Source organism: Solenopsis invicta, chromosome 15, assembly GCF_016802725.1.
Source record: "Solenopsis invicta isolate M01_SB chromosome 15, UNIL_Sinv_3.0, whole genome shotgun sequence".
Taxonomy (NCBI): domain Eukaryota; kingdom Metazoa; phylum Arthropoda; class Insecta; order Hymenoptera; family Formicidae; genus Solenopsis; species Solenopsis invicta.
In genome coordinates this window covers 6627511-6650595 of record NC_052678.1, presented here as the reverse complement: position 1 = coordinate 6650595, position 23085 = coordinate 6627511, and the positions used below count along the sequence as shown (strand labels likewise).

At 27.8% G+C, this 23085-nt stretch overlaps 2 protein-coding genes across 3 annotated transcripts in view; both read right to left on the bottom strand.

Moving 5' to 3' along the window:
- Positions 1 to 915, bottom strand: part of LOC105207307 (elongation of very long chain fatty acids protein AAEL008004) — a 70367-nt gene extending 69452 nt beyond the window's left edge. Inside the window, exon 1 of the mRNA XM_039458155.1 lies at positions 897 to 915. The gene's annotated coding sequence lies outside the window, so the exon portion shown is untranslated. The remainder of the gene's footprint in view (positions 1 to 896) is intronic.
- A 2355-nt stretch (positions 916 to 3270) lies between these two features.
- On the bottom strand, positions 3271 to 11577 carry LOC105207288 (elongation of very long chain fatty acids protein 4). Of its 2 annotated transcripts, XM_011176723.3 has the most exons (8): positions 11346 to 11577; positions 10883 to 10929; positions 9292 to 9408; positions 7015 to 7205; positions 5285 to 5383; positions 5121 to 5177; positions 4250 to 4492; positions 3271 to 3864 (listed from the first exon to the last, which is right to left on the bottom strand). In XM_011176723.3, exons 3-8 carry the CDS (start codon positions 9350 to 9352, stop codon positions 3706 to 3708), a joined length of 810 nt encoding a protein of 269 aa, XP_011175025.3. In that variant the 5' UTR covers positions 9353 to 9408; positions 10883 to 10929; positions 11346 to 11577; the 3' UTR covers positions 3271 to 3705. The 2 variants fall into 2 exon arrangements, with proteins under 2 accessions (XP_011175025.3, XP_039314090.1); XM_039458156.1 differs by lacking the exon at positions 10883 to 10929.
- Positions 11578 to 23085: the final 11508 nt, after the last annotated feature.

Genomic DNA, 23085 nt, shown 5'->3' with positions numbered 1-23085 from the left:
TTGCGACTATTACATTTTTTTTTATGAATTAACTTTTTATGTAAAAATTGAAAATTAATTTTAATATAAATAAAATAAATTAATGTTTATTCTAAACTAGGAAAATCAAAAAGCATTGCAAAAAGCATTGATATCCAAAATATATAAAATAATGATTAATTGAATCCAAAGAATATGGCTTTAAGTTTGTGCTCATTAATTTGTTTCAGTTGCTGAGTGTCTCATTAAATATCATATTTTCTTTCTCTTTTTTCTTCCTTTTTTCCTTTTCTCTTTAACTCATTTTATATTTTAATAATAAATTTAATATATCTTGGGATAATAATATATATGTTAGGTTTGGCGTACGGTTAGGCTTCGGATTAAAATGGGATTCTTAATGTAAATAACTACCAATTGCTAAAATTTCTTTTAACTTCAAAGTGAAAGAAACATCGCAATTGCAGAACTATTGGTCGATTGCTCAAATGCTGCGACCTCATATAATGAATAACTAATTATGTCGATCGCAATTTTGTATTATATATTGTATGTGTAATTCGTTGTAGAATAAAAGTGTCATTAATGCATTATTGTGTTGATCTCTTAACAATTGCGTTTATCTCTTAAGTATTGTGTTTCTCTCTTAAAACTTGACTACTGTCTATTTTTTAGAACAAAATAAATACAGTTATCGTAACTTAATCTCTTATCAAAGTAAGCTCTTTTTATCCATTTATTAATTTAGTTATTTAATTAAAATTTTTTATAACATTTTCATTACATTACTTGAATACTGCAAATACTTTTAGGAAAAAGAATGTTGATATTAATTTAGCGCACCGTATGCATTTTAAAGAATAATGGATCTCTGTCAACAAAGATTCATTACAAATTAAAAGTAATTTGTCACTCACCGACACACGATGCACAGCAGCGGAATTTTTAACGTCAATCTGTAAAAAAAAAACAAGTATTATAAATATAATTTACATTATAGTAGCGTGTGCTGTAATTAATATTGATTACGTTACATGTACATTGAATTTTTATTCATCTTTTTCAAGGAGACATTATTAATGAAATAATTATATTTTTACAAAAATCTCTATCTCCTAAATGTAAACTTTTAAAAAATTCGACAAATGAGTCCTTTTAAATTTATATAAATAAACCATGAATAAGCTAATTTTATGAGGACAAACTTAATTTTATTTTATTGATAATTTATTTATGAAAATAAAATTTTTATTTAATTTAAAAAATATTTAATATAATAATAAAAATAATAATTAAATAATTTAATTTGTAAATCACATATACTCGTTTACCTTGTGGTTGCTCCGCCATTGCCCGATGCTTCCCAGGTCCTATTTTCCTTTTCCTCTTCTTTTCCTGCTTGTTGCTTTTTTATGGCACTCACGGAAATACTATTACTTATGTAACGGCCAGCAATAATCACCTCGATACGATAATCGTGCGACATCGTGAACGGCATTTCCGATGTTGATGGCATGTCCGCTGCACAACGCGCAGTTTATTACAACGGAAAGTTAACGCGAAACGACAATCGTTATCCGCACTCGCGACAGGGAAGTTAACGCGATAGACGACGAATTTCGAGCGCAGGGTATCACGCAGTCATCTTTCCGTGGCGCGTAACATAACCTTCGATCCGGTTGACCGCAATCGTTGCAGCTGACACGCATTACAGACGCGCGTCTCCGAATAATTATTATATCTGCGTTCTCACGTACATACGTCGGTAAACATACGAATTGAGACCGAAAACAAACAGCCGCGGATTGAAAAATGCGATCGACCGACGCGGTTTACTGACGCTGTTGCTCGCGCGACGAGCTTCAGTCGAATAGAGTCACGAATCTCGCGATCCAACAGGTTGCCGGTACACTCATGAGTACGACGGTAATTACCTTGAGTTGAAGATCGTACGGTATCTTGCATGACACTTCCGATGTGCGCGATGCACAGTTTATTAACGGGAAATTAAAGCGAAACGACAAGCGCTATCGTACGAAGCTGCGGCTCGCGTCACTCGGTAGCCGCAACGACCTGAAGATAACCGCGCGTCCCGCTGCGCTCGAGCGTTCGAGATTCGTACATCGGCCAACGTCATGTAAAGGTTTGAAACACTCAGAAACATTTAGATAGTTGCATGAATCGTGTGACAGATTAGTGACCGCATGACAAGTGATTATCTAAATGTAATCTCTAATCGATTAGTTTTAAGCCTTTATTGGTTAAAAACTATTACTTGAAATAAAAATTTACAAATTGTTCTACTAAATTTTTCAATAACTTTGTTGCTGTAATATTTTGATTCATAAATTTTGCGACACTCTGTATATATGAGATATTTATATTTAGAAAATATAATAATATACACAAACTTAATTAACTCATGTTTTATTATCTACTTTATAGAATTAAAGAATATAAAAGTTGGACAATTTAAATTTAAAAAAAATGTTTAATAGTTCACACACATGTCATATACAAACACAAATACATACATATTATGTAATTATAATTCTCAATGCTAATGACTTTTTTCCCTACATTGATCAAGAGGCGTGGTCGTATCTCGCGCCAAGTGACACGCGAAGCGAACTCTATATTAATGCGAGCTTATGTGAGCTAATGTTTTTTTGTTAATTTCTTAGTGTCCTAATCCATTTTATGACTGATAATGTTTTTGAAAAAATTTTTCATAAAAAAATTCTGGTATACACTTTCAATATTCCAAAATACAATTTCACAATTGTCTAGCTCAAAACGTTTTTTACTTTCTTGTATTTGTATGTGTTCAAATTTGAGGCAGAATATAATTTAAAATAAAAATTCCCAAGTTTTACAAATCTCCGGTGGGACCACGAAAGATTAATTATTAAATATAAGATTTCAATTAAATCAAATTCTGCAATTAAATTAACGATATTTTTCTAATTCTTTTCTAAAAATTTTTAATTAAGATTTGATCTTAAATCTGACATATAATTTTAAAAAATGTTATTTCAATGTTAATACATTGATCTAATAATAACATTTTCTTAATATATATTATTGTTACACATTATTGTTATGATAAGTATTATTATTTGCCTTGGTAGTCGAACTGACTGACGTCAGCATGGAATATATAAAGAAGGATTCAAAATTGTTATCTTAAATTTTTTCAGATTTTTTAAAGCTAAGAATAATAGAAAAATTGAGCAGTACAAAAAAGAAAAAGTATGCATACAAAGTAAGTAAAAATATGAATGCTTATGGTTAATAATCACAATTGGTAAATTTATTTTTATTTCTTTTTCCTTCTTGTTCATTCTCATTTCTCTCATTCTTTTCATTCTTCTTATTTCTTTCTACAGTATGCAATTGAAATTTTGTACAGGGTTTCTCAAACTTAACACTGCGTTTAATAGTTACATATATTTTATACATATATTCTATAAGTAAATTAAAAATACATAAAAACTTATTTCCTTTTTTTCTATATATGTTTATACATTTATCTTTCACACATTTTTGATATTTTACTATAAAAGCCAATGACATTTGGAACGGTGCTCAATTGGAGATCGTAGTCATTTTGTTCCGTGTTTTTTAACAATATTATTTCTTTTTTATTTATATAAAAATAAAATGTAAGTATTTTTAAAGAATCTTTTGTATTTATTAGTTATTTACAAAGTACAACATTCATTATTAAGTAACTTTTTTCTTGTACGCTTGACGATAAAAGTTGCCAAATAAATATATAAAGATTATGTATATTACTCCGAACAAATAACTAGGAGCTTTTGGTATTCGACAATCCATGATTAAAGTTAATGATAGATAAACTAAAATTAAAGAAAACTGGAGCTGAAATGTAAAAAAGAATTTTAATTATTAAATCTGATTTATAGCTAATATAATTTATAACTAATCTGTTTAAGCTATCTATTTAGATAAACAATTTTAAAATAAAAAAATTTGAAACAAATTAAACAAATACTGTTAGCGACATTATAATACAAAAAATAACTATGAGATATTTATATATGACGATAAAATTCTATCATGTAAATATTGCATAAAAAATATTATGATACAATTAATATAATATAAAAATATTATGTTTATAATATTACAAAAGTACAAATCTTTGATTGATTTTATTAGTAGGTGAACAAATATTGATAGTAATAAAATATTGAAAAATCTATAATTTGCTTTAGTAACCAATTATGTAATTAAAGTTTATTACCAGTTGAATCCACGTCAAATATTTTTTCCACCAAATATATTTCTTGTAGTTAGGGCCAAGTGCTGCGATCAAATAATAACTGTACATAATGACATGGACTATGGAATTCAAGAGAGCAATCATAACACCTTGTACACTAGGTAGATATTTTAAGTAGCACCATGACAGAAGGGTCGTCAAAGTATGATGATAAACGTGAAGAAAAGTAACCTGATTTTGCTTTCTTCTTAAAACGAAAAATACCTTAAAAAGCAAAACATTTGAAGTTATATTTTTTTCTTACATTTTAACATTTTTTTTTACTAGAAAATTTTCTGCTTGTTTTTGTCCAAATTAATTCTTATATTTTAAATAGCTGCTGATATTTTAATTTGTAATATTATTAATAGCTTTTATTTTAAAGCGATACTGTTGGCTATAAAATTGATTATAATGAAAGAAATTTGTGAGGATATATAATAAAATTTTTACTACTTTTTTACTATTTTTGTACTTGTGAATTACAATAAATTTGTGTATTATTTACATATTGAATATAATTTTCAATTTAATTGTTATTTTAACATACTGTCATATTTGTCTGCAGAAAAGAATATTTAAAAAAGATTGTTGAATTTATTAGAGATTATGCAAACAATTGATAAATGTTACTTTTCGATGACCGAGTTAATAAAACGCTGTGTTCATATTTCAAAATGTTTGGTTGCAATAACTTTTATTGAGTAAGTGGTGAAAGAATTGTGCCACTTGTAATTGAAAACGGAAATATGAGATGTGCTTCATTGTCTTATTAGATTTTGCAAGTCAGTTAACTTAAACGTTTTAAATTTTAACCAATTAATTAATTTTATTATTATAAATATTTACTTACCGTGTCCAGAAGCTCAACAACTTTTGTGACAAAATACCACCAACTGCCTCGAGACATCTGTACATGCAATGTATTATGAGAAATATATTTATTATTTGTTAAAAATTATTAGAGTTATTTGAATTAAATTCAATATTGTTAAAAATTACGATAATAATATTTACTATTTTTATGTGTCTTGCAAGTTGTTGATTTGATGATATACTATTTTGATTATTAAATCCATGAATAAAGAACAAATATTTAAAATCCAGTTCCAATATCTGAAATTGATAAATTTTACATTATTTTAGATTATTATATATTTTAAAACATACGCGATATTTTAATTAAATTACGGTATACTTAATTCTTATACAATTTATTCCTTACTTGATTTTAAACAATTATTATATAATACGTGTCATTCGAGAAATGTTTATAGGAATTAAATAATTTTTGTCAGAAAATCATAACTTTGAATAATATTATGCATACAAATTATTTTCAACCTATTCAAACATATAATTAATAATTAGTATCGTTGTACGCTTGTAACGCTGTTTTTATGATATTTTCAAGTAGAATATGTACGAAAAAATATGGAAGAAAGTATTTTTATATTTCAATATACATTTTCTTATTTTTAATATTAAATACTAACAAGGAAACACAGGGAAGTGTCCGCCTCAGATTAAAACGAATTTTTAATATGTTGTAGTACAGATAAAAATAAAGGACACGTATTTTTTTATACGTGCTCATACGCACTTTAAGGGGGTGAAACACCCCTTTGAAGAAAATCGGTTTTTTTCTTTCAAAGCGTGTATCGTCGAAACTATAAGAGATAAAGAAAAATGTTCTCAATGAAAGTTGAATGCATGTTTTTCTCGCATATGATGACAAAAACATTTCGAGGACAGTCTGTGTCTAACATGAAAACGCAGACATCAAGAAAAACATTTACTACCAAATAAAACGACACTACACTGAAGAATAACAACAATTACGGTGTTGTAAAACATTAATTTCTTGTTTAGAAAATAATATGTAATTAATATAAGTTAAACATTTATTTACTGGTCTACATGATTCGACTAGAATATTTGTTCTCTTCAACATTTTACAGATAAGGAGACTTGGATTACAAAAGTTATTACTCACATATTCCATACCTTCACTATCTAACGCCAGCTTATCAATTAACAACAAGAGAACTAACATAAAACTAATTAAAAAATTAGTTAGAAATTTTATCTTTTATACTGCATTTATACAATTCTATTAATGTGTTTATTAAATTCGATTAGTGTAGAAATATACATAACTACGCTACTGGCGCGTGCACTTTGAGTCATTTCCTTACATACGTAACTCTTGAATCTATACATGTCAATACTGTCGAGACGTAAACATTCTATTTCAAGATAGGAAACGGGTGCGCGTACCGTGCGTATAGAGAAGTTTTTAATTATTTCTGGAAAATGGGAATGTTGTATCGTAACTTTATCATATACCGTTGAATTCGTAATAAAATAAGCTTTATTTTGCTTATAAAAAAAATAAAAATTTTGAAAAAAAAATAGGTAAGTGGTGGAGGAAAGTATTAAAAAAAATTAAAAAAATATATTTTTTTTTCGCTGTTATAAATTACTCTTCGAGCCATTCAACTTTCATTTAAAACATTTTTTTCTGTCTCTTATAGTTTCGACGGCATACGCTTCGAAAAAAAAAAGCAATTTTCTTCAAAGGGGTGTTTCACCCCCTTAAAGTGCGTATGGGCACGTATAAAAAAATACGTGTCCCTTATTTTTATCTGTACTACAACATATTAAAATCTCGTTTTAATCTGAGGCGGACACTTCCCTGTGTTTCCTTGTAAGATGACAGATATACTATACGTAATTAAACTTACTAAAGTTATCACCCAAATATTGAAGAGTACTTGAAATGCGTTATATGCAATCATAACGGTATTCAGCTGAAACGCCGGTCTGTTTTTCATCATCTTTGGTCCAATTTTTAAGACAAATATCAAATATGCACTGATAATACATAATATAGGACCCGGAGATTCCATTAAAAACCAAGTATCTACCATTGGATCTATAAAAATATAATTTATTTAATTTTTAATTTTTAAAAATCAAAATATTTTTTTTATTTATCTATCTTTCTATATTACCCATACAGCACAGATGTCCCAGGGACGTCCATGGAACATTCAAAAGACGTTCTTTTAGATAAAGTATGCTGTATGAGTATATATGTACATATGAGTATATACATTGTACATGTATGTAATTCAGTGTTATCCTAGATTTGTAAATCTATATATTGACTTGACATGTTTCGGCGCATTCACACTTTCCTTTAACTTAACTAGAAAGTAGAAAAAGACGTAGGCGTGAACACCGACACACAAGCCAATATCTACAACTACAATTTTTGGATAGTATTGATATACATATATGTACACATAATAGCAAGTGCATAACAAATACATTATTCTAATAATAATAAGTTACGTGCAATGCGACAAAATAAAAAGCGATTACATAAGAATTACAATATCGCTAATCGTATAATCAAAATATACGCAGAAAAATTTGATAAACACCAAGTTATAGTTATAAAATTATTATTTATAATTTTCCACTGAACAATGTCACTGTTCATAACATAACACCATTTTTTTTAACAAACAGTTATATGACTTAATGTTTATTGAGTAGTCTATTAAAATTTATTTTTTAAATATTAGGCAGACTATTACGCTTTTGCTCATTTTTATTTATTATGCTTACATCACAAAGTATTAAGAACAATGTACCATTATACACGAGCTAAAAAAATTTTTTTTATTATTCTTTTTACGAACTACGTTTTAAATATATGTGTTTGGATATAAAAATACTAATATTTAATTACTTTTTAATTTTTTTGCAACCGCATAAAAAAATTGATAAAAAAAACTTCATTATGTACAATTTTAAATTTTTTGAAAAATAATTCCTTTGTCTACACTTAATAGATTTTAAATTTGTATAAGAATACTTAACAGACTATTAAGCTTTTATTAAAATTTGAGTGTGAAATAATGAGTGAGATTATGTTTTTAATTATTTTTATTAAATTATTTTATACTAAGGTATTAACATTATGAGTATTGTATTATTATACACAAAATACAAAAGTTATTATTATAGACTTTTTGCAATATACGTAATTTGCCTTGAAGTAAATAAGTATGCTTGGAATATCATGTTTAATATCATGTTAACAATCGTATAACTTATCACAGAAGGTGTACAAGAAACTTGACTAATAGAATCTATTGTATATTTTAAATCCTCTACAGACATATAAAAAATTTATTCCATGCATATGCAATTAATGAAGGTCTGATAAATTGTTACCTGCACAAATACGTAACAATCATTAATTTCTTTAATTGCATTGTACAATTAATTATATAATGAATTGTAAGAGAATAGATATCGGACAAGGATCGAGGGATCGAAGATCAATTGTTATCGGTCGACAATCGTAACGACCTTATATGTTGTTGGAATTTGGGAGAGACAGTGCTCCGTGTCAGAGACAGAGTGTATAAGAACAGAGTAAGAGATAAACAGAGACAGAGTGCGGAAATTCAGAGTTAGCCACGAGTTTGTTTATTTCCTTTTACGTGAACTTTTTCAAGAAACGATTGATATTATTAATTTGACTGAAGCGACAAGATTCGCTCTATATGTGTAACTATTTAAATCGTATACTTAATTAAATTGCGACATTATAAACACCAGCTACCTTTAATCATTATATTTATTTCCATCTCATCCTTCTTAAAATCTTATTATCCTACAGAATTATATGAAACGATTTTAATTATAGGTATTAAAACTTTCTTTCGTACAATTAATTATGTGAGAATAAAAATTTGTTTAAGTATTATAAAAAAGCTTGATCGTGTACGAAATAAATATTGGACATTATTAATGCAGACGACCGTTGAAAAGTGTATTATTTTACATATAAATAAAAATATTTTATATATAAATAAAAATTTCATACATTTAAATACACAATTTAAACAATTTTGCAAGTTTTTGAATTTATTTATGACAAAAAATATTTTTTTAATAAAATATTTAATATTTTCATAATTAATTTTGTATTAATAACTTACCTTTGGCATTGTTTAAAACTTCGTTATAATTACTAACGACATGACGTATAAGATTAATCATGTTGATGATATAATTTTCAATAAATAAAGATGATTCCTGAGTTATCCTGAGAAAATCTGAAATATATGTAAAACGTATAATGATATTTTAATTTTACAGATATGTGAATTAATTTGTACCTTTTTTCCAAAATTCAACTTTTATTTACTATAAACAGGTAACACAAACTTAATTATTAAAATAGTTTATTATATTCATAACTTTGGTACATCTTTCAATAAATTGTTGAATTTCGTCGCAAAAAATGACAGTTTTAATTCGATAAATTTATCAGAATAAATTTTTTTATTTTTTCAATAATTTTAAAACTCGGGTCAGACAAATAATGTTGTAAGGACTCAGAATGAATAAAATCGAAATCAAATCTGGAGAATACGTCGAGTGTGATAAAACTTTACAACTAAAAAACAAAACTGTAAAATTAATTCAGTAAGGTATACATAATATATGAAACATGTTTTAAAAATAAATTTTGTAACTAATTGTTAGAAATAAATGATCAAAAAATGACTATAGAGGAAAATTAATTACGCTAATTGATTCTATAGGAAAAATTATTAAAGAAATATGTATACATATAATTCTTATATTCGTTCTCGTTTAATAACAGTTAATTGCAAAATTGATTTTTGTAATGTGCTTTTTATGTCAGTAATGTTTTTTTACGGTACGGTCTTGTTTGCAATTGTTATTACTTTTTTGTAATCTGGTCTGTGTAATTAGGTCTATGGACCTAAATGGGCTAAAGTTACTATCATTATTTACTTTTTTATCATACTTTCATTATCTTTGCGTGACGTCGAGTAATAAAACTGATAAATCTGTGGGCACCGAATTAATTTATATGCAACAATGTCAAGGCAGACGTTTATAGCTTCATGTGCTACTTGAGTCTCTATTATAAGTTATACAATAAGTATATTTGAAGAAATGGTTCGAGCTGAATTTAATGAAGTTTTCCAGGACTGTAATTAATAAGATTTGAATAGCCTTGCTGATAACCAAAATCAGTTCCAAATAAGCACGTAAAGAATGAGCTTATAAATGGTATCCTATATAGCCTACTCGCTGTTTTTAAGAGGGACCTTTGGAAGGTAAAAACAATCGATTATTTTTTTTTACCTTTCAAAGGACTTTGCCCTCTTAAAAGCAGCAAGGCCCTCTGGCCCTATATAGAATACTTTTTTATAATCTCTTTCTTCACGTGTCTATCCGTTTTAGTACATTTTATGAAAGTACGTATTTTTAAGAATTTACTCTTAAATTTTTATCGAAAAGTTTGAATAATTATGGAAGTATTTTATTCGATACTTATTTAATCATGGATAATATTTTTTATAGTACAATATATTATGAATAATAGTATTATATAATATTAATAACAAAATAAACACAATAAATGATACATTTCAAAAATTTTAACGATTTCAGATTATACAGTGTCGTCCCTGGCAATGAGACCAAGTCGCGCGTTATGATGAAATATGAATGAAGTAAGGAATAAAAACGACAATAAGTATAAACACATACATTTGAATTTCAAATCCAAAAGTACAAATCCTGGACAGCTCTGGACTCTGGCATAAATCAATAATAAGCACACACACATATTAATTGTGGGTACAACGCTAAAAAAGACTAAAGAGCCGCGCAAGACAATCGTTATTGTATATTATATAAATAAACTAAAATTTCATTTATACAAATAAACTTATTTAATTTATAAGCCCTTTTTAACATTATTATTGATTATTAAATCTACTGAGATTACATATCTATAATTGATATTGTTAATTTTTAATGGATAACGTTATTTTCTCTTGTCTGTTACATTAAAATTACATAATTATAAAAATACATAATTAATGTAAATCTTAAAAATATGTAATCAATATAAACTATACATTTGTATTTGCATTTGTTTTTGAAAAAACCTGGACGTAACGGTGAATGAAAAATCTTTCAAAACACAAATTTCTTGCTGCACACTTACCTTTTTTAACCAATTAAAATCTTGCGAGATTGATTATTTTCACAAACTCAGAAACCTCGTGACCTCGACCTTCTGCCGAGATTCTCCACGCTTGAACGAGGAATGCTTGGAAAGTTTGAATAGGACGTGCTTCACGGTTCCAATCGCCGGTCTCCGATGAGACGAGAGACACGTTCTACCAGTAACTGATCGTGCACGATGCTTAAACGCTACTAAGAAGACTGCTGTCCAACAAACGTGTCTTCCATGATCCCCACCGTCGAATCCCGCTACTTGCAACAGCGTAATAAAAGGTGATAATTAAAAATGAAAATACAGATAGTCTACAATGTATTGAAAATTTGTATAGTTTTATCGTCAATTGGTACAATTAAAATAAAGAAAAAAGAAGAAAGATAAAGAATATACGGAAGAAAAATATGAGGTGCTATATGGGAAACATAAAAGAGGAACGCGGCAAAAAAAGGCATTCTCTAAATCTGAATCAGTGAATAATCACTGATCATCAGTGCCAAGTATGCCACTGGTAATGTTTGATTATCTGAACTAAATATCAATGAATTTTCTCGTATATTTATTAATGACTATTGCGTATTTATTAGTATTTATGAGTGTATTTATTAATACACTGATCAATAAGAACTTTTCAATGATTACCAGTAACTTTTCATTGACTTTTAGTTTTAAAAAAATCACTGATTTATCAGTGATAAGTATGCCACTGATTCAGATTTAGCACTAAGGAAAAGGAGAACGATGATGGAATTTGTAAGTCATTGACCGCAATTATATGCCACAGAGCTATGCTATACCACAGTGTTATTGTACGAAGCAATAAAATGCTTAATTTCTTAATTTAAAAAGGTAAATGATAATTAAAAAATAGGGAGAAAAATGATTAATCAAACATAGATAATATTGTCCAAGATTATACGAAATGATAACGTTTAGTTGTTTTATTTAACAATTTTTATTTAAAAACTTTTAATTTACATTTAAATTAATAACTATCAATACATCCCTATAGGTGATTTTTAAATTAACACATTATTCCAATATACATATATATTAAGACTTTTAATTTACGCCAACCTCTTAAAAAACACGTTAGCTATAACGTTCAATTAATAAAAATTTTCAAAATTTAAATCTAACTTCAGCATTAACAAAAAAGTAAAAAGGATGAGAATGAAATAATTTAAAAAACGTGAATAATATGAAATACGAATTAAATTTCAGAAACAATAAACAATAACATAATAAAGTGCAATTTCTGTTTAATTATGTGAACTCATCAAACTACTATTAAACATACAATGGTACATATTTTTACTCTACACCTGCACATCTTGATATAACAAACAAAATTTTTTTCTTGCTAATAAAAAAAGTTAAGAATCACAATTAAATAGCATAACATTATTCATTCCACATCATTGAGAAAGTCCATAAAATATATACGTTAAACAACTTACTTTGAATTACAATAAAAGACACCGAAGTTTAGTACTCTCAAATTGTTAAGTAATCAATTATTAATGGGCTAATAAGAGTAACCGCGGTTGTTGGTGCGTAGAATTAACAATTTTGTTAATTTAAAAACGGATGTTTTGACTCAGCTTTGAGTCATCTTCAGTTACAGTTTCTTCTCTCTTGAGCGCAGTTACATATGTTTGCTTTTGCGAGAAGCTCCTCGGCTGGGCAATTCACCGATTAGGTAAACAATTTTTATGGGACAATTAATTTCCGGCCACAGAGGAGCCCGCAAATTGACAAAACCATTCACGTTCACTCCACTGTACTCTCGGTACTCTCCGAACAGTACGGTTCGGTCTTTCAATCTGATAGGTTATTGCGCGGAAGTATAATCGTTACAAGTCAAATAATTCGTATAATTCAAGTGGAATGAATGTGAATGCTTTGTCAATTTGCCGGAAATTAATTTCCTCATAAAAATTATTCGTGGGTCTTAACCGGTAAATTGTTCAGCCGAGGAGCATCTCGCAAAATAAACATATGTAACTGCGCTCAAGAGAGAAGAAACTAGCTGAAGATGACTCAAAGCTGAATCAAAACGTCCGTCTTTAAATTAACAAAATTGTTAATTCTACGCACGAACAACCGCGCTATTTATTAGTTCATTAATAGTTGATTACTTAATTTGCTTTGAGCTTGTGGAAATACGATTAAGGCTGACGGTAGATAACGAGACGTAAGCGCTTAAGTCTAACGATATTCTGACCATATTTAGTTATAACTTATTAAGATTATATATTAATATTATTCACAAATATATTAATATTATTCACTTTGTCTCTGCGACGCACTTATTAGGTATCCAACACAACATGTTTATGTCTCTGCGTTTTTCTCTGCCTTCCGGTTATAAGTCAATTATTCGGTCTAAGCAAAATAATTGACTTATAATCTCAAATTTTGCGATTTAAATCTTTGTCTTTAATAACGCGCAATAATTGTCTTGGGTTTCAAGTCTTAAACTAAAAAAAATTGCTGTTCGTAACTTAAGACTTGAGACACAAGACAGTTAATGTGCGTTACTAAAGACAAAGATTTAAATCATAAAACTTGTCTTAAAATTAAAAGTCAATCATTCTGCTTAGGCCCTTACCCTACGTTACGTCACGTCAGACTTAAGCGCTTATGTCTCGTTCTCTGCCAGCTTAAGAGTGCTATTATACGTGTCGTACGACAGATTTTTTAAGCATGTTGATTGGTTGCAGAATGGAAAATATCTCGAATCTCTGGAAATTTTCTATTCTGCAGCTAATCAACAAGCTTAAAAAAATTGTCGGACAACGTGTGTAATAACACCCTAAAGCAATGCAAATATGTCACCAGCGATAACAAAAATAAATAAGTACTTAATCATATTTAAAAAAAACCATTGCATAACGTTTCTTGCTTATTATAGCATGTTTTGCATCTTTCAATGATTATTATACTTAATGCTTCTTTAAAAAAAAATCTCTATTCCATATTACCTTTACCCTGTATTTAATTGTTGATTAAGGAACTTAAAACAACATCAAAAAGTCAAATGGAGACAATAGAGGTCATACGATTGTACTAAAACTTCGTGTATGTACATAATTATGTAAAATGTATAAAATGTAAATTAGTTAATTATCATCCGAATTTTGAAGAGTCCTGAACTGTGAAGTTACGAATTTAAATGTTTGACGTTGTATATTTGACCGGAATAAATAAGACTACGCAGGTAAAAAATGCTTATGACTAAATGAATATAATGCTATAATTTATTCATAAATGCAATGCGAATTTCTCATAAACTTATGTAACTTGCCTTTAATAAATTAAAATCTAAAATTTGCTACAATTTAAATAATAATACTTTCACATATTAAACAATATTATAATGAAGAATATTATAAATTCAACGTAAAATAGTTTATTTCAAAATCAAGAAATGTGGATACGTATTTTTTTAAATAAAGTTTTATTTGCAAGAATTGAACTTTTAATTCTAATAAAATTATATAAATAACAGTTTCCTAATTTTTTTTTATAGTTTTGAGTATAATCTTTTTTAATGTGTTATGTAATATATGTATTTTAGATATTATTAAAGCTAGTAAAGCCAAACAGATTAAAAATATTAGTTATTTTAAAAATAAGCAAAGAAAAAAAGATCAAATATTTAAGGACGGATTTTTGTTTGCCCGGAATAAGCGAATCAAGTGTGAACGTACCTCGTAATATAAAAATTATCTAAGATTTAAATCAGATATCATTCCATCCTCAAATTTATGTCATATCTGTGTCAATATCTAATATTTAGAGAACGTCTTCATAACATTATTGTCTGATATAGAATTTTTCAAAAAAGGATTGCTACAGTATGTGCATATGTATACGCTGATGTCAAGTTTTCAGACATTTGATTCATTTAGCAGCATTAGTGCATACAAAGCGTTTGTAAAAGTTTTTTGTTATGTATTTGTGAACTGTTTTATGTTTTGATAAACATTTTTATGCTTTTTTTGTACTTGTCATGTCTTTTTGCATAAAAAAAAATATACAACTGTTACATAGTCGATCACTTCAGACAACGTAAGCTTATACAAGAAAGTACTTTTGGTATTAGATTCTAAATTAATGTGATTCTTAATTAACTTTAAGGTTTATGCTGATTTACTCATTTTAATAAAAAAAAAGACAAAAAAATTTTTTATATAAATATACTTTATATACATAAAAAAAACAGAGTATTTTTTTTAAGAATGTAATATACTTTATGTAATTTTTTTAAATAAAAAAGGTATAATATAAAAGAGAAAGAAATCTATCTAGCGTTTATAAAAGATTTAAAAAAAATATTTATAATATTTATTAAATAGGTCAAAAAAAAGCGAACAAGTTCTGTCCGTTGGCGATGTTAAAAAACATAGTGAGTCACGGTAGTAGAGTTATATATAACAAGAGCGTGAAATAATTATAGTTAGAGCTTGTGTTTCTCGCACAGCACCATCGACTTGTTTCCGAGATGGGATTTGAAGGAGTCCCATCGAATACTATCTCGGAAACAAGTCGATGGTGCTGTGCGAGAAACACAAGCTCTAACTATAATTATTTTACGCTCTTGTTATATATAACTCTACTACCGTGACTCAATATGATTTTTAAGACAGAAAACTGGATATAACGTTTTTTACGGAGAATATTCACATCTCTGACCGCAAGACGAATATCTTTGTCATCAATGTTACCATTTTACAACTGGATGGATAATCGTAAAATCTCCGATAAGAAAATGTCTATATGCGTTCCAAGGCGACCTTTGTAGTTCAATTGTAATTTTTCATATTTTAATTGCGCTAACTTTTCCATGAACTTCTAATCATATTGTAAACTATTGCTATTGTTGAAAAGGAGCAAGTGAGCTCAAAACGTACATGTTGGAATGAATAACTTTTAATTAATTATATATCTTTATATTGACCATCTACATATTGTTCGCTTTTTTTTACCTATTTATTAATTTGACATTACGGATGCACATGTAGATTTTGTATTATATTTTATAATATTTATTTTAATACTTTATAAATATACTTACCAAAATATTTTATAAATATTTCTGTAATCTTATATTGAACAAACCATAAAGATTTATTGTAAATACATTTAAAAAACATTATTTCTTAATTAAGTTGTGATGCATATTGTTTTTATAAAAATGATTAATATAAAACACAAGAAAAAAATTTTTTTTAATTAAGAATCAATTTTTTCTGTTTGTAAAAACTCTAGCCAAATAAGGAAAGTTAAAATTTCCCTTCAATGGATTTGTCTGAAATTTGACCCATCTTTTATGTCATTAAAAAAAACTAAGTTTCTTAAATTTTCAAGTCTCGGACTTTTTCCTATTATTCATAACCTTAAAAAAAAGAAATATTTTTGGTAAATAATTTTTTTTTCTGTGCGAGTTTTTAATGAATCGATTTGAAATTTTAACTGGTGGTAGATATTATTCAGATACATAATTACAAATTTTGGTTTTCTATTTTGACAGAAAATTCTAATTTTACAAGCTGAAAAAAGATTTAAAATTGTAATATCTCCTCTCATAAGACTTGCGATTTTTATATTTTAATCATAGTTGCATTATCATGCAAACTATCTTCATGTTTCATTATTCATGTTTTTCATAATTTTTCACAGATATGTAAATATTTATATAATCTTAAACATAAAGTCTGTTCTTTATTAAAAGCTTAATTTGATTAAAAGATATAAACACACTGGTTCTTTTATGTATCTGAATAATGTCTAGCACCAGTTAAAATTTCAAATCGATTCATTAAAAACTTGCAAAAAAAAATTATTTACCAAAAAGTATTTTTTTAAGGTTATGGACAATAGAAAAAAAAGTCCGGGACTTGAAAATTTGAAAAACTTAGTTTTTTATAGTGACAAAAAGGTGGATCAAATTTCAAACAAATCCATTGAAGGGGACATTTGATCTTACTTATTCAGCTAGAGCCTTTATAAATTTTTTTATATAATTTTTTATACTTACCGTTATATATTTTGACCGCATGTTTCACGTAAAAAAATTGGTTTCAAATTCATAAAATAATATTACATAAAAGACATTATAATTTTTAAATATGATAAGAAACTAAAAAAATCTAGATTAGATATAGTTCTAGCTTCAATCAATTTATAAATAATCAATTTTAATAATCATTTTGGTACTTAATCAAATCTTTAATGTGATTAATAATGAATAATGAATAATGATAATGAATAATGAATAATGATGCTTCTGTTGAGTCCGATTAATAAAACTAGTTACAGCGAAGAAACAAATTCTGATGTTAAACTATGATATATTAAGTTGCAACAGAGGAAATAACGCAGAGTCATTTATATTTCTAACATTTGAAAGAATAATAACTGATACCGTTAAAAGGTATCACCGGAACATTTTATTTCTGCAAGAAAGCTAAATTTGCAAAAATACTATCCGAGTGTTACATAAATGATAACAATCGTTTAATGATTATTTAATACGCTTTCCAGTTCCACGCTCATACATATTTTATATATATATATATATATATATACACTACTCAAAAAAAAATAGGGAACACTTTCCAGACACCAAAAATTAGGCTATTTTCAAATGACTGTAACTCGGTGAAAAATCATCGTAGATAAAAAATAAAAAAAGCATTTTGAAACTTGAAGATCCAACTTTAACGCTCTATCAGCAGATTTTCAAAATTCTTTTAACTTCCTTGTCTTATGCAGTAAAAAGCACACCCTGTTTTGTTTCTTAAAATTTCGTATTTTTGACACTTTGCAGCTCGACCAACAAATTTTTTTCGAACAATTCAAGTAAAGCTTCATAAACTACAACATTTTGCCTACAAAATGCTTTTTTTAAAATTTTTTCTACGATTTTTTTTGACCGAGTTACAAGACTTGGAAGAAACACATTTTTTACAGTATCTTTTTCTGAAAAATGACGTCTACCGCCGACATTAGCATTACCCAATATGCACTACGTGGAGGTTGCCGGTCGGATATTTGCACATCGTGTGTGTGTGTGTGTGTGTGTGTGTGTGCGCGCGCGCGCGCGCGCGTGCGTGCGTGCGTGTGTGCGTGCGTGTGTGCGTGCGCGCGCGCGCGTGTGTGTGTGTGTGTATCACAGCAGAGATAAGGACCCCACAGTTCGTCACTTCTGCGGTATTTAATGACTCCAAACCCTCTCTGCTGTGTGTGTGTGTGTGTGTGTGTGTGTGCGTGCGCGCGCGCATGAGTATTCAATAGTGTGTATTTCCTCCTCTCTGATCAATTACTGCTTGCAAGCGTTTTTGCATATTTATACATCTTGCAGCCGCAAAATTTAGAAAAATTAGGAGAAATTTTAATGAAAATTTGGCACAACATTCCGCAAGATCGTATTGCAAGATGTATAAATATGCGAGAACGCTTGCAAGCAATAATTGATCAGAGAAGAGGAAATACACACTATTGAACACTCATGCGCGCGCGCGCATACACACACACACACACACACACACAGCAGAGGGGGTTTGGAGTCATTAAATACCGCAGAAGTGGCGAACTGTGGGGTCCTTATCTATGCTGTGATACACACACACACACACACACACACACACACACACACACACACGCACGCACGCACGCACACACACACACACACACGATGTGCAAATATCCGACCGGCAACCTCCACGTGGTGCATATTGGGTAATGATAATGTCGGCGGTAGACGTCATTTTTCAGAAAAAGATACTGTAAAAAATGTGTTTCTTCCAAGTCTTGTAACTCGATCAAAAAAAATCGTAGAAAAAATTTTAAAAAAAGCATTTTGTAGAAAAAATGTCATACTTTATGGCACTTGCATTGGATTAGTCGAGAAAAAATTTTTTATTGAGCTACAGGCTGTTAAAAATACGTAATTTCAAGGAAAAAACAGTGTATCTTTTTTGGGGCATAGTACTAAGAAATTGAAAAAATTTTTGAAAACCATTAATAACATGTTAAAGCTGAAACTTCGAGCTTTAAAATGGTTTTTTGATTTTTTGTCTACGATGATTTTTCACGGAGTACGGATATCATTTGTAAAAAATGCAGGTTTAGCTTCAAAGTTGCGTAACTCGGCCAAAAAAAATCGTAGAGAAATTTTTAAAAAAGCATTTTGTAGGCAAAATGTTGTAGTTTATGAAGCTTTACTTGAATTGTTCGAAAAAAATTTGTTGGTTGAGCTGCAAAGTGTCAAAAATACGAAATTTTAAGGAACAAAACAGGGTGTGCTTTTTTACTGCATAAGACAAGGAAGTTAAAAGAATTTTGAAAATCTGCTAATAAAGCGTTAAAGTTGGATCTTCAAGCTTCAAAATGTTTTTTTATTTTTTATCTACGATGATTTTTCACCGAGTTACAGTCATTTGAAAATAGCCTAATTTTTGGTGTCTGGAAAGTGTTCCCTATTTTTTTTTGAGTAGTGTATATATGTATAATATTAGCTGTTTGCAAATGTACGTATTATAAATAAACGTATTTCAATAAACACTTAAATGAGTAAAGTACGGATAAAAAAACATATATCGTAAAAGTGAGTATTTTCGAGTAACTGATGACGTTCACTTAAATGCAAACGGAAATCGATAAATCTTGTATCTGCATATACAAATATAATATGTAATGCCTGTGAATATGCAACTAAGAATAAATTTTTTTGCACAACAATGCAAATAAAAACGTACAATAACTATTTGATATGCTTTGTATTTCTACGTTTTTGTATCCGCTAATTGCAAACGCGTATAAACTATGCACATAGATACGGAAAGAAACATGATCGTAAACTGCGGATAGTTTCAAATACGTGGCAATGTCTATCTTCTTTTGTGCGTGCTAACAATACTTAAAAAAACAAATACTGATATCAATTTTTTATGTAACTGTTAATAATATAATAATACAATATTATACTAAATTTTCTTAAAAAATAAAGTCTGTTATAAAATATTTTACATTCATTATACAATGTACATAATTGAAATTTTATAGAAAAATTAAATTAACATTTTGATATAATCTATCAAATTTCTTAAATCTATTATCTCTAAATCGTATTATCACAAAACTTATTACAATAAATGCTATTAATGTAAGACTGATAAGAAATAATAAAAAAACTAATAATTAAAATAAATAAAAAATATGTCAATTTGATACTTTCAATACGATTTAGAAGATCCCTAGATACAATTTAGGTGACTGGTTGTTTAAATCTTTTGTAGCATGTTGCAGGTTTATAATAAATTAATTTGCTCTTGATAAAAGATTAAACATTGTATCAAAAGGCATCTGAAATATCAAGCTAATTTTTAACGTCTATTTGCGTAAAAATCAGCATTAAATAAGAAATAAAGAAATGAAAAAAAAATAACTTAAGTAGCATTCGGTAATTCTTCCTGACTTACTGTACATTCTTTTTTGCATAATTGTACAAGATCTGAAATTCCAGATAGTTTGTAGTTTATAGGATAAAATACGAATAGTTTGAATAGATCATAAACGACGTATCACAAACTTAATAACGGGAATTGTCATAAAATCTATGAAAAATCATCTTTCGCGTCGATCATCGACTTTAGTGATTTGATAAAAATCATTGAAAACATCTGTAGCCAACATGTAATATTGTGATTACTGAGTGATAAATGCGTCTTAAATCGTCGCCGCTGGTATGTAAAATAATTACTGACTGATCGATTGTGGCTTAGTCCATAAGAAGCACGAATATCCAAAGAAGTTATGAGCAGAAACGACCTAGGTGCTCATTGCTTTCTAACGTTCTTGGTTGAGGAAGTAAGTTAACGATTCGCAACCGAGAAATAGAATTAACTCTTTATAGTGGGTTAAGCGGTCAAGATATTATTAATAGAGATGCAACAGATTTTTACTTTTTATTAATATAGATTAATCTTAATTTCAGTTTAATTTACTTTTTATTTCTTTTTAATTTTAAGAATTAGGATAAAAAGTAAGTTAAAGATAAAGAATAAGTTGAACCAAAATTGAAATTTTATTTAATTGATAACAACTTTATTTATCTATGGTGCATATAAATGAGTAAAAAATATGACAATAGAGGTATGAATTTGTAACAACATATATTAATTAGTTCCTTTTTTAATAAAATTTTTTTATTATTTATTTTTAGTGAAAAATAGCATACATTGCTCATAAATTATCTAACAGATTTTCAAAAATTATACTATAGTATTTGATTTTCAACGTGACCAAGAAAGTCTCTTAATATGATGGTTATTTAAATGACCAAATATTACACGTAATTCAAATACGTTCCTTATCATCGTTTTTATGTTTATTCTTTTATTTTATAAATTAATTCAGTTTTGGAACAAACTAAATTAGAAGTATAAATTTGTATTATAAAAGTAACTTTTTTTATAAATATCAATATAAATATAAATTGTATTATTACTGTTGTATAACATATTTCATTATTGTATTAGAATAGCTCTTTTTGCAACTTATTTTTTTTTTACTTAAAGATAAATATCTAATTTTTACATTTCTAGTTAATTAAAGAATTAATATATTTAAAATACAATATATGCTTTTTTTATATATACATTCATAATTGTCATTTATTTCATACATTGTTGTCTAATTAAATAAAAAAATAAGATTTCTAATAAGAAAGAAAAATAAGTAGAGTTAATGTTAGTCGCGATACTGACAATTACTCTCTTCGGTCTTAAATTTTTCTCTGCGTTTTTAAAATAATTTTTTAATATTTTTATTTTAACAAAAAAACTATTTTTAGAAGAATTCCGAATAAACATAAAAACAAAGTACTTAAGATACACGAAAACCTAATACTCAAAATATCTAAATAGGATTCTAAACATGCGTTTCAACGAAGAAAGCACGAGCTACATCATACTGCTATAAAACGGCGCTACCAAAAAAAGATTAACTACGTTCATGCGTGGATCTTCGAGAATGGACTAAGATCAAATATAACGGTACCTGCGACACCTCCGTAATAAAAGCTATGATGCTATATGGATACATGTTCCGTTCATCGTCTCTTTACATTCTTCTCTTGTCCCCATTCACAAGACGTGTTCTCAAAAAAAGTAGGTCGTCTACCCGTTTGTATGCACATCATGGCCATGACTAATTATTTAACCGATATATTCAGTCGAACGGAAAAATAAAAAAAAAGAGTAATGCTGGAACAAGATAACTGCGGCCATTTGGATAAAAGAAGAATGTTCTCTGTACATTTCAACTTTAAGAATGATCCAAAGTAATACAACAAATTCTTTTTATATGAATTTTTTATACCGACCAATGGAACAAAATATATTTTTTTTAACAAAAGCTAAATGCCCCATTCTTTTCCTATCATTGAATTAAATAACTAATATGTGTCAGTTTTCTATCCTCCTATATTTTAAATATTCTTTGCAAAATTTTAAAATGCATTAATAAAAAAAAATTATTACAAAATTAAGCAGCAATTTTAATATCGCCTTAAAAATATTAGTTAATATTAAAATGTTAAACACATGTATTATCATAATCTTTCAGTTTATGATTATAAGTTACGTATAAACGAAATACAAGTTATATTACAGCTTAATATCAATGTATCAACTAAATAAGTACACATTACATC